The sequence below is a fragment of the Camelus dromedarius genome, chromosome 25, assembly GCF_036321535.1.
Source record: "Camelus dromedarius isolate mCamDro1 chromosome 25, mCamDro1.pat, whole genome shotgun sequence".
In the NCBI taxonomy this organism is placed as follows: Eukaryota; Metazoa; Chordata; class Mammalia; order Artiodactyla; family Camelidae; genus Camelus; species Camelus dromedarius.
The window spans coordinates 8,992,499-9,005,204 of record NC_087460.1 but is presented as its reverse complement, the minus strand read 5'-3'; the positions used below and the strand labels follow the sequence as shown (position 1 = coordinate 9,005,204).

At 34.3% G+C, this 12,706-nt stretch overlaps 1 protein-coding gene across 2 annotated transcripts in view; it reads right to left on the bottom strand.

Moving 5' to 3' along the window:
• ATF7IP (activating transcription factor 7 interacting protein) overlaps positions 1–12,706 on the bottom strand; it is a 95,139-nt gene that overhangs the window by 43,843 nt on the left and 38,590 nt on the right. For both annotated transcript variants that reach the window (XM_010988881.3, XM_064479061.1), the window contains exon 2: positions 3,832–5,360. In XM_010988881.3, the coding sequence (XP_010987183.1) occupies positions 3,832–5,353 (1,522 nt within the window). In that variant the 5' untranslated portion in view covers positions 5,354–5,360. The remainder of the gene's footprint in view (positions 1–3,831; positions 5,361–12,706) is intronic.

The window sequence follows — 12,706 nt, the reverse complement described above, 5'->3', positions numbered from 1 at the left end:
TCATCATATTCTGCAACCAAAATTAAATAAGCAATCATGAGGTATATAGCACTATTATAAAGATTTTGATACGGCATTTCTTCTCCAAATTCCAAGGTTTCAATTCCAAAAGCCCTGATGATAGAAGTCAAGGTTAAAAAAACTTAAGAGTTTTTAGGTGAAAATAGGCAGAGACTGATTCATCTATTACAATATTTTTTCACACATCTTAGTGTGTGAAACAATAAAGCTGTAAAACATGACTACAGTAAAAACAAACAAGAAAGTTAACAATACATACAAAGACTAATGAGATTAAAGAAAAACTGGGGGGGGCGGGGGGCAGTGGGTAATTAGGTTTACTTACTTATTTATTTTTAATGGAGGTACCGGGGATTGAACCTAGGACCTTGTGCATGCCAAGCATGCACTCTACCACTGAGCTATACCTTCCTCTCATATTTTTAAACTTTAAAATAAATGAGTATTAGAAAATCAACTTTCCATTTACCATCCTGTGCTCATTAGAAATGTTTTAAGATCTCATCCAGCAACCCCAGTTCAATGAAATGAAAATTTGTTTTTCCTCCTTATAGACTGCACACTCATTACAAAGCATTTTTTCCTATATATACTTTTCCAAGTATTCCTGCCTTTAATACTGAGGGTGGTGACTCCTGTAGTTTCCTAGTTCCCAGAGTTTCCAGAAACGGAGTAATCAAGTTGCTTAAGATGAAGGTTTACTTAGTCTTTATTTAGCAAATTGTCATACCTCCCAAAGAACAAAATTAGCCCTGGATCCAATTAGGGTAACTTCAAGCCAGATTATTCAGAACATAGCAGAGCAATTTGGCCTGCTTTGGTCTGCCTCCTTTATGCATGTTAGCTCCCTCTCCTCCGACAGATATGTCAAGCTTAGCTTGCAATTCCTTCATTTAACTCAAAAAACTCTTTCCACCCAATTCCCATTTTCCAAATACGGTTAGAAGACATGACTGGATTCTCAACATTTAAAACACTCATTGAGGGCTTAAAATAGACAAATAGAATTAAAATTTATGCTCGAGTTTCATTTAATAAAGAACTTGGGATTTAAACAATGGTATTAACAGAGTCCACAGAAAGGAAAAAGGCCCTGTATTTCTTTAATTTTTTTTCTTCACCAAGCCTCTAGAGACTCTAAGTGAACCTCTGTCAACTCAGAATAATAATCAAAAGCCCGTGTACACAGACAGGTTTACATATAATTTCAAGTAGTTTCTGGGTCTCCTGAAACTCATCCAAATACTCATGTTAAGACTTTTTCAGAATCTGTCTTCCATGGTTTCTGCTATAATTGCTCCCATCTTGAGTACAGCCTCATTGTAAGTTGGCACTCTTGAACATACAGTTCTATCTGTGGTATTCTCTCCTTTCAACCACACTAGACAGTAAGCTCCCTAAGAGGAGGCACCAAATCTTATAATTTTGGTAACCCTAACAACTTTGGGAAAGAGCTGAGACAAAGATGTTTAATAGCTTTCTGATGACTGTTATCGTTAATAAAATTCCATTAAATGAAGATGGAAAAAGTGTGTTGTAGAGGATTAGAAGACAGAATTTACATTAGGGGTTAATTTCCCATGTTCAGAATTATACTGAATAGAAATTTTCTTGAATTCACAGAAAATATGACAAAACTAATGCCCTGGATCAGGGGTTGGCAAATATTTTCTGTAAATGGCCAAAACATAAGTATTTTCAATCTTGTGGGCCCTATGGTTTCTGACACAACTACTCAATTATGTCCTTATGGTACAAACTAATGATAAATAATATGTAATATGTAAACAAATGGGTGTGGCTATGTTCCAATAAAACTTTATTGACAAAAACAGACAGGGCCTATAGGTCATAGTCTGCCAATTCCTTGCCTTAGATTAATGACTCTATGAGCATACTTAAAACAAAAAATTCTTATAGACTAATTAAGACAATATATCCATTAGAAAAATGGGCAAAGAAAATGAACAAGCAACTTACAGATAAGGAAATATAAATGGCCAATATAAAGATAAGATTCTCAGCTTCACAAGACATATCAGAAAAATGTGGCATTACTGGTATTGTGCCTTTTTCAGAAAAATTTTAAAATCTTTATTTAACTAATACAAATTTCCAAATAACATCTTCCAGAGTAAGTTTTGTGCTCCCTTTTAAAGCAAAACTTGGGGAAAAAGTTTTATTTTAGGGTCTCCAATTCTTCTCCTCCCATTCTCTCTGACAATCAATCTCAATTAAGCTTTCAACTCCACTGCCCCTTGTGAAGGTCACAAATGCTCTCTGGGTCATTAAATATTTCTCTTCCCTCTTACTTGAACAAACAGCAGCATCTCATAAACAGAGTTGACTCACCCTCTTCCTCCTCTAAACATTCTTTACTTGACTTCTAAAACAACAAAATTTCCTACTTTTTCTTCCTACCTGAAAACCTTTCTTTGGTCTCCTTTGCTGGTTCTTCCTCATCTCCCCAGCCTCTAAACACTGGACTGCCAAGACCTCAGTTCTTGGATCTCCTCTCACTCATTTATACTCACTGAGGTGATTTCATCTTGTCACTCAACTTCAACTAATGTCTAAATGGAATCCATTCCTAATTTTTTCTAGACAGAATCCTCAGGGCAAGTAATAAATTTTATCTTTAAATCCCCAAGCCAAGAAGAGCCTGGCATTTATATATACACAGGTTTAATGAATGAATGAACACTCTTTGAAAATGAAGTCATCTTTTAATAAGAAAAAGTTTCTACCTCCAAAAGTGAGTGTGATATACTGAGGTGGAAAATCCTCTGTTGTCTTGCAGGCCTGCCTTTTTTTTTTTTTTTTTCCTTTAAACAAACTGAAAACCAGATGCGTTCCTTGTTACAAGGTCACTCCTCTAGCAGGGATCTAAGGTTAAGAGAACATGATACAGTGGGAACAAAAGGTATTCATGCCAGTCTGAAAGGAACCAAGAAAGTTTCACATAGGAATGATGTTTGAGTTTGACCATGAAAGCAAAGTAGGATTTTTCTCATTGTCTTTTTTTTTTCTAGGAATAATAAAAGAGATTGGAAAGACAGGCATTAACCAAATAATAAGTTTATATACATTTTATATAAGGAGTTTGAAACTACCCTAAAAGTAATAGGGATCTAATGAAAGAAAGGAATACAACCAAATAAAAGAGATTTAAGTTATAGAGTGATTATTCAGAAAATGAGGGGAGTAGGTTGGGTAGAAGTAAGAGGGCTGAGGAAGCAAACGGATGAATTTTTTATCAAACAGATAATCAGGCCTCCAGGTTTTGGGCTTCTAGCTATGGTGGTATCATTCCCTGGGCAAAAAATATTAAAAGAATCAGATTTCAACTGGAAAATTAAAATTAATTCTAAAATGGGATTTGTTACACTTCAAGCAAATAAATTAAACCAGTGGACTTGTAGATTCAAGTATTAGTTATTTGTTTGCTCAGTGACAGAAAGAACAATTGCTAGAATTTTGATCAATTATGTACTGGAAATTGTCGTATCATAGTGTTATGTTGGTCCATCTTACTTCTAGTCCTAGTTTACAAGCCCCTTAAGGGTAAGTGCCATATTTTCTACTTATTTTGTTTCCCTTTTCAGCACTTCACACAATGCTGCTCTCAGATGGGTCTTTGTAATTCTGAATTCTGTGACGTTAAAAGAATCTATGACGTTAAGAGATTATTTTAGTCACTATCATTCTTAACTTTCTCTGCAACTAAGAGGAATTTAAAACTTTATGAGAATGTTTTACTAAACAGTTTATTAAAGCTAATCAAAATCTTTAAAATTTAAATATGCTAACCTGGAGAACACGTCTCATTTTGTGAGATAACTTCAGATTCATCCTTTTCCCCCGAAATATCTTCTTCATCAGAGAGGACCAAAAAGGCTTCTTTTGGCAAACTCTCACTACTTTCTTGTTTAGATGGTGAACCAAAAGAACCTTCCATCTTTTCTTCCAAATCTGGATTTGTCTCATCAATTGGAAGAAGAGAAGCTTTAGAAAAGCAAGTAAGTTCATCTTCAGCAGGTGCAAGCTTTTCCAAAATGGGAATGATTTCATCTGTCTCCATAGAATCTGTATTCTCTAAGATATCCTCATTTTTGTCATCTTTTATAACATTTTCACTAACAGTTTCTGCAAGGTCTGCAGAATTTTCTTCATTCTTTTCACTTTGGTCAATCTCCATACTGCTAGATATAGCCTCCTCTCCAAGAGCAGACTCTGTGATAGCATCTTCTTCTACTTTCTTTTCAGGAGATAAATCAGAACAAATAATTGTATCATCTGTTTCCAGAGCTGCTTCATCAGCATCAATATTACTATCAGCTTTATTTTTCTCATCAAATGAGAAAATTTGATCTAACTTTTCATCATCCCCATTTTTTTCAAGAAAATCACCTTTATCGCTACTAGGCTCTGTATTGTCAGCTTCAGGAACTGGTTCACAGACTGGTACAGAACTTGGTTCAAATGTGGAATCAAAGGCTGATTCAGAAGTTGGTTCATCAGAAGTTGGTTCATCAGAGGCTGGATCTCCAGAGGCTGAATCACCAGAAGCTAGATCACCAGACGCAAGATCACGCGAGGCTGGATCACCTGAGGCCAGATCACCAGAGGCCAGATCACTGGAGGTCGGACCATCAGAGGCTGAATCACTGGAGATCAGTTCAGTGGAGACTGATTCACCAGGGACTGGTTCACTGGAGATCAGGTCATCAGAGACCTGCTCACTGGAGACCAGTTCACTGGAGACCATTTCACTGGAGACCAGTTCATCAGAGGCAAGATCCCCAGAGATGGGATAAACAGAGGTGGGATCACCAGAGGTGGGATCACCAGAGGTTAATGCTTCAGAGGCCAGATCTCTAGAGGCAGAGTCTTCAGAGGTCAGACCTCCAACAGCCAGATCACCAGAAGCTGTCTCACCAGAAGATGGTTCAGTAGTCAGTTTAGAGGTTAGTTCAGGAGTTACATTATTGGGAGACAAAGGTTCACACTTTAACTCATCATCCTGCTTGTTTTTTACATGAATATTTAAGGTACATGGTGTTTCTGTCCATTCTGATTTACTTTTTTCAGAGTCAAAACAAAGTTCTTCAATGCCATTCACCTCTTCCTTGTCATTAACATAATCCATGTTTTCCAAAGGTGAAGTTGGGTCCAAATCTCCATTTTCATGGTTACCATTTAACAGCTTGACATCAGTTTTCAACAGTTCTTCTTTGACCTTGTACACTGCTTCAAGTTGTTGACGATCACTCACTCTCATTGTTTTTCGAGCCTTAAAGACTTTTCTCTGAGGTTCTTCTATACCATCCATGTTGAATCTTTAAAAAGAGAAAGAGAAAGATAGAGTTTAATAGTTGAAACCAAAGCCACCTAATTATAGACTTAACTGCAAATTGATCTCATAAGCAAGCAGCACTTTATATAATTTTAAAATAATGATATATAGGAAGCACAATAAGCCTTGCTGTGTATTAATTTTCATAGTTATTGGATTTATATAATATAAAATTGATAATAGGTACAGTTCACAGAAGATCAACTAATAGGCAGTATTATGAAAAAGTGACTAATTTCTAGTTTTCATTCTCAGTAAGCTAATGAATTCACAGTCTGGAGGAGACAGATAAGCATTAAAAGAGTACATAAAGTAAAAAAGTAGTTGTCAAAGGAAAAATAAAAGTACAAGAGAATGAAACCAGTAGGGGAATCAGAAAAAGGTAGAGGTAAGAGGGGAAAAGAAGGGCGAATTAAGGAACATAAAGAAAGATTACATTTGCAACCAGGGATCTATCAAAAAAGTGAGAAGACAACTCACAATAAAAGGAAAAAACAGTTGACCCTTGAACAACAGAGGTTTGAAGTTCACGAGTCCACTTAAACTTGGAATTTTTCAATAAATACATACTACAAGACTACATGATCCACAACTGGTTGAACCTGTGGATACAGAGGGCCAACTGTAAAGTTACACAAGGGTTTTCAACTGTGCAGAGTCGGCACTCCTAACCCTCACACTTTCCAAGGGTCAACTGTATTTGCAAATGTATGATTTTATATCATGTATAAAGTATCTGATAAGAGATCTGCATCTAAAAAATACATAATATTGCAACAACTGAAAAATAACAACAAAAAAACCCCCCAATTTAAAAGTAGGCAAAGGACTTGACTAGACATCTTTCTCTGAAAGATATACAAATTGCCAACAGCCAGTAAGCAATAAACATGACAAGATGCTCAACATCATTAGTCATCAGAGAAATACAAATCAAAACCACAATGAGAGAACACCTTCCACATACCAGGATGGCTATATCAAAGAATATAATGAATGTTAGCAAGAATGTGGACAAATTAAAACCCTCATACAATGGCATACATTGTAAAATGGTGCAGCTCCTTTGGAAAAACTGGCAGTTTCTCAATATGCTAAACCTTAATCATTAATTTTCAATCTTTTCCCTTTTTTAAATTTATGCATGTGAAGCTATAAATTTCCCTCTAAGCACTGCTTTAGCTGCATCTCACATTTTAAAGTGTCATTGTTTTTCTGTTAAAATATTTTCTAATTTCCATTGTGATTTCTTCTTTCATCTATGAGTTATTTAAAAGTATGTTTCTTAAAAGGTAATACATTATGACCACGTGAGCTCATTACAAAAATGCAAGATTGATTTCATATTAAAAAATCAAGTAATGTAGATTATGAATGAGTCATGAAGCATCATAGCTTTATTTTAGGCCCAACCAAGGTGTCTACTTGATAAAAATATATTAGATCCCTAAGCTCCAATTCCTTAGAATGTGACCTTACCTGGATGGGATCTTTGCAGAAATAATCAAGTTAAAATAAGGTCATTAAGGTGGGCCCTAATTCTGTATGATTACTGTCCTTATAAAAAGGAGGAAATACAGACACAGACACACATATGGGAGAACACTCTGTGAAAACTGGAGTTAGTCAGCCACAAGCCACAGCTAGGAGAGGTGTGGAACAGATCCTTCCCTTTCCTTCAGTGGGAGCATGGCCCAGTCAACATCTTGATTTCAGACTTGTAACCTCCAGAAATGTAAGACAACACATTTCTGTTATTTAAGAAAAAAAAATTTCCATAAATGTGATTTATCACATAAACAGAACAGAAGGTGAAGATATAAACAAAAGATCATCTCAACAGACAGAATTTTCATTTGTTTGACAAATTTCAACAATGACATAATTAAAACCCTCAGAAACCTAAGAACAGAAGGAAACAACTCAAACCTAATGAAGGTCATCTACAAAGAAAACTGCAGATATCATACTTAATAGTAAAATACGATCAGAACTAAGACAAGGATGCTCTCAATCACAGTTTCTGTGTTAACACCTGGCCAGTGCAGTAAGGCAAACAAAAGATTTGGTCTTGAAGAAAGACAATGTTGCAAGTCTACAGTGGAATAAAATAAATGTCCTTTAAGTACTTAGATATACAGGGATCAAGAATATTGCTTTTATGTTGGATATTCACTTAACATCACCATTACCAGTAGGTATGACTTTAGGATACACTCGCTTTGGTTGGAGAAGGGAAAAAAGTAGCCTCTTCAGTCTGGGAACTCATGTGAGGCTCAAAGCTAGGCCTCAGTGTCATCATAAACTGATCTGATACTTATAGCTAAGCCATGTTAGACATAAAATGACCTCAACATTCAAATTAGACAAGGTCAGTATGCAACCCAGCTACCCCTAAAATACTAAACATCTCCTTCTCTGACTAAATGAGTGATGGCTACTTTTTTTTTTTATCAATTGCAGTTTCATCCTCACGGTAGCTTGTCTGCCCTATAGATAACAGTCATTGACATACCCAAGTATAGAATTGGCCCTGCTTTCAGACAGCACCTAATCCAGAGGCTCTACTTCCTCATACCCTCCCCCCAAACCCAATCTATACCATAACTAAATTCTTTATCAGTTTTTTTCCTATCATTCTCTTACTGATATGCCTCACAGTTTCCCCATGGTGAGCATTCTTCCTCACTGTAACAAATAAAACCAACTTGTTCGATTATAGGTGTATTCCTGGTGTTCCATTGTTCCTGTGACCAAAGGCATAGAATAATGACTGAGCCTATTTGTTGGGGGCCAATACTTAAGAATCAACCGTTCTGTCACAGTATTTCTAGACTGTGGTACAAAATCTGCATTAATTCTCTAACTTTAAGCCAATTACTTACATTAGTCTCCCTAGACTTTTTAAATTACATTATCGAACTGAGTAAAACTAGTTACAAAAATTACCTTAAAATTGAGCAGACACATCAATGCAAAATTATCTTAGGCACCATCTTAAGGATTATTAAGTGCAGTTCAAAATGTAACCTTCAAAATTTTTCTCACTTTACTATTCATTCTAAACTCATACTAACTGAAAAATTTTCTGCAAAGAAGATACAATGCAAATTTTGTAGTCACTTTTCCTTGTTGACTCCAAACATACAAAATAATTAATGCATAGTACAAGTATGGTTACCTTTTAAATATTTTCAAATACTAAAGTGAAATTCTTTTGGTCTTTGACCTCATAATAGCCATATTTCTCAGCTATTATATGCATAACTGGTAGTTATTACCAGTTGCAATAAAAGCAACCTCTAAAAAAGTATATTTTCATAATTTCATAACTCCATTAAGAACACAAGTTCTGCAAACAAACATGGATTTGAATTATAGCTCTCCCATGTACTTATTATGTGACACAGAACAAGTTAGCTAACATTTCAATGTTTAGTTTCAGTTACCTTAAGAAGGAAATATTAGTACCACAGAGGTTGTAGTCATGATTAAATAAGATTCTATATATTAAGCACTGAGAAAGTAGTTAACAACCAATAAATGTTATCACTATAATTGTCTGTGTATTCAGAATGTTTTTAGGCATAAACTAGAGAATCTGGAACAAATTTCTCATATATTTTTGGTATTTTGTATATGAATTAGAAAATCCAACATGCAAACATCATGTTTAATGTTAACTGCCACTGCCAAGCAACATTTAATAAAAATAAATTCAATCCAAACAGGCCAGTTTTATCAACAAAATTGTCATTCAATTCAGTAAAATGAAGGACTATCTATACAAAGAATTACAGAATAACTACCACCTATACCCACAAGGGCGCACACTACAGCCGTTTACTAGATCTTTTATGAGTTCCAAGTATAATGAAAAACAGACAAAGCAATAAAGCAGCATCATAAAAAACCAGTTCAAACTAGTTCATCCGTATCTACGCAAACCAATCAGCAGTAAGTTTTTAAAAACCTATTTTGCATAAGCAATGTATATTTAACAAAGACTCACATTAGAGAAGGGTGTGTTACCTACAAACACATCTCCATGATTGTATTACTGAAACAAAACATTTCCAAAGATCATTTTAAATACCATCATCTGGAACTGAGATGCCATTCACAAAACTATTCTACAAAAGAAATACTACTTTTCTAGGTGGCAATACTACAATCATGAAGCTCTCACATGACTAATTTACTTTCACAGGAAAAAGCATTTATATTTTACAGCAGAAAATGTCTGCTATATCTAGAAGTAAATGTACAAAATGTGATGAACTACTTTCTCCTGAAAATTTTTCACAAGGAAGATAGTAAGAAAAAAAATGTTTTAAAATCCTTACTCTATATATTCAGATTCAAGAACTACTGGGAAATATCATAACTTAAAAAAAAAAAAACTCTTTTCTACATCATTAAGGGTTTTACCTTTACCAAAGAAATTTAAATTTAAATAACCAAGAAGGGTGTGTTACCTGCAAATAATTCTCTATGGCTTGGAATTTTTTTCAAATTTTGGGTAAATTATTTTTAAGGAAAGCCCAATGAGCCTCTTCTTAAGTGAAAACATGATTTTCTTCTCTGTTTCATCCCCCGCCACCCACTCCTTTCACTCTTCTTTCTAGCAAAGAGATCATAGCTATAAAACAACAAAGGGAAGTATTACCAAAAACTGTAATGTCAGCCTACAATCTGCCTGCTCAAAAAGCTCAAGAATTTAAGTGGCTGTTTAAGAGCTGCTCACAAACTCAGCCAATCAGTAGCCACAATTCTGATTCCTGCCCAGCAACAGGAGACAGACAATAAGGTCAGAGAAACATAGTTAAAACCTGGATCTGCAAAACTTCAGTGAGGTTCTTTGTCTGATATAAGTAATCTAGAACATAATTGCATAAAATTCTAAATACATAATATGCATTAAATACATCACATAAAAAATAAGTTCTTTATATGCTTATTTACATAAATAATATAAATTACACCTTTCATGCTATTTTAACTTATCTTTTTTTAAGTTACCATAAATGTTTCCAGAAATATAAATCAATTCCCTATCTGGGGAATGAGTCAAACATGGCAGTATATAACAAGAATATACTTTTCTACACAATGGGTCATAATCTGCAAAATTCAAATGTAAATTTCTTTTTAGGATTCCATAGTCCTTAACATTTATAAAACATTTATACTAAAAATCCAGCAAAACCTTAAATTCAAATAACTAACAAGACTATTTTCATACCCTCCAAGTCTATTTGTTATAGATTGCCAATTTCAAAAATTAATTGTATTCTGGACCCAAAGGTTTACTACAGATGGTATTATAAAGTGTTTTGTTGTCTACTACACTGAACTGACTTAGAACTGATTCACCTATCAAAATTGAAGTGTGATACTTGATAACTATATTGTGTTGTAGATATAATTACTACATTCTTTTCTCCTTAACTGCCCTTGGCAGCAGATTACAAAAAGGTAGAGTTCTTTCCTTTTGAAGAAATAAAGCAAATGTGTAGATTACACAATAAATATTCATGGAATCTGAAGGAAAATTTTTCTTATATTACATTATTTTACAATCCTTCAAACGTAAAATTATAAAATAAAAATAGGAAATCTGTCACCAGAATGTATTTTTCTGAAATTCACTACCTATCAGATTTTCTTAGTAATAAATAAGTTTTAAAAATAAACCTCATTTTTATCTCCTTCAATTACAGATGAACCTTGTAATTTTTCAAACATACCCAAGAGGGAGCTTGCTGCAGCCATACTCTTAGTTTATATAATCTCCCCATAGGAAAAATAAATCAGCAGCTGCTTCAATGCTTCAGTCCTGTGAGAGAACTGAAATTCACTGTCTGATTGGCTCAAAGCCGTAGTTGCCTAAAACCAATCAGCCATCAGTGTTACGAACCTTGCCCGGCAACAAGGGAAGCAGATGAGGGCAAGTACGCTACCAAGAATCTAAAGGGTGTGCAATTAAAGGTGAACAATGAAACTGATACATGTTCATAATATACCCCAGATTCTTTGTTTCAGTAACAGGTCTATGGCAAGGTTTTTCTGATTAAATAAACAAGGATCTAAACTACTGCTTTCCAAGAGCTGCCTTAACTAACAAAACAATAGGAAGTAACAGGATTATTGGGTCAAAACACATACACACACACACAAACACACACACACAAACACACTGTATTAATTCAAAGTATGGATTCTTAATGAAATACACTTAAAAATAAAACTTTAGCAAAAGCTTGCTAAATGTTAAAAAAGCCATTTAAGTGGATTTGACACTCGTATCTTTGACATAGGTACTCCAATTAAATTTATGCTGTTAACTAACATTAGTATAACATTATTCTAAACAATAGGATGCTGAAAATAATTTTTATTCAAATTTGAGTTTTTGTTAAATGGCTTAAATAAATGTTAGTCTATAGGCCTGACTAATAATATGGTCTACTCTTAAATAATCACTTTTAACACTGAGGATTCCTAGCCTCTTTAGAAATGAAACTCTGCTGCTGAATTATTTTAAAAAACTCCATTCTTAGTTGAGAATTGTGTGATTTTACTTTGCACTCCTAAATTTTACTTGAGAATTCTGCAACAGTCCTGGAAACAAAATATTAGTGTGCTGCACAGTAAATGTTAATCTGTATACTGTTCACTGCCCATTAAGGAAGACTGGTGGAACTGCTAATGCAATGATTCATCCTCTTGATACTTACCTGCTCAAATGTAGTATAAAGATTTTCTAAATTTTTACCTTAAATATGGATATCTTGTCATCTCTGTCAATAATTATTTTTCTAAAACTTTAGTAAAACATAATCACTACTTTCACTACTTCTGTTAAAAATCCCACAAAGATTTTCATCTTGTTTCCAGAAGTTGTCTCTCCCAGTCACTACAAAGCACTGGCAATATTTATTTGAGGATCCAGAGCCCCCTGTAGTTCACGATTGTTCAACTTTATTATGGTTCCTTTCTCAATTGCATAGAAACAGTGTCAGCAGCTAGCCTACCACGTTAAAAAAAAAAAAAAATTTGGTGAAATTTGTTCCTTATCTAACACTCACAAATTCAGTAAGGTACTGAGTATTCATAATATTTGACACCTCAATAAATAACCCTTTCTGCCTGTTATCAACCTACTGATAGTAGCTGGGGTATCAAACTGTGTAATGGAATATTCCCTAACTAAATGTTTTAAAATAATCAGCGACAAAGGAAACAGGGAGTTTGCTTTACTAATAGAGTTCCTTGGATAAAACAGTAGCAAATCATGCTCTTGAAATTTTGGTTATGTACATCAAA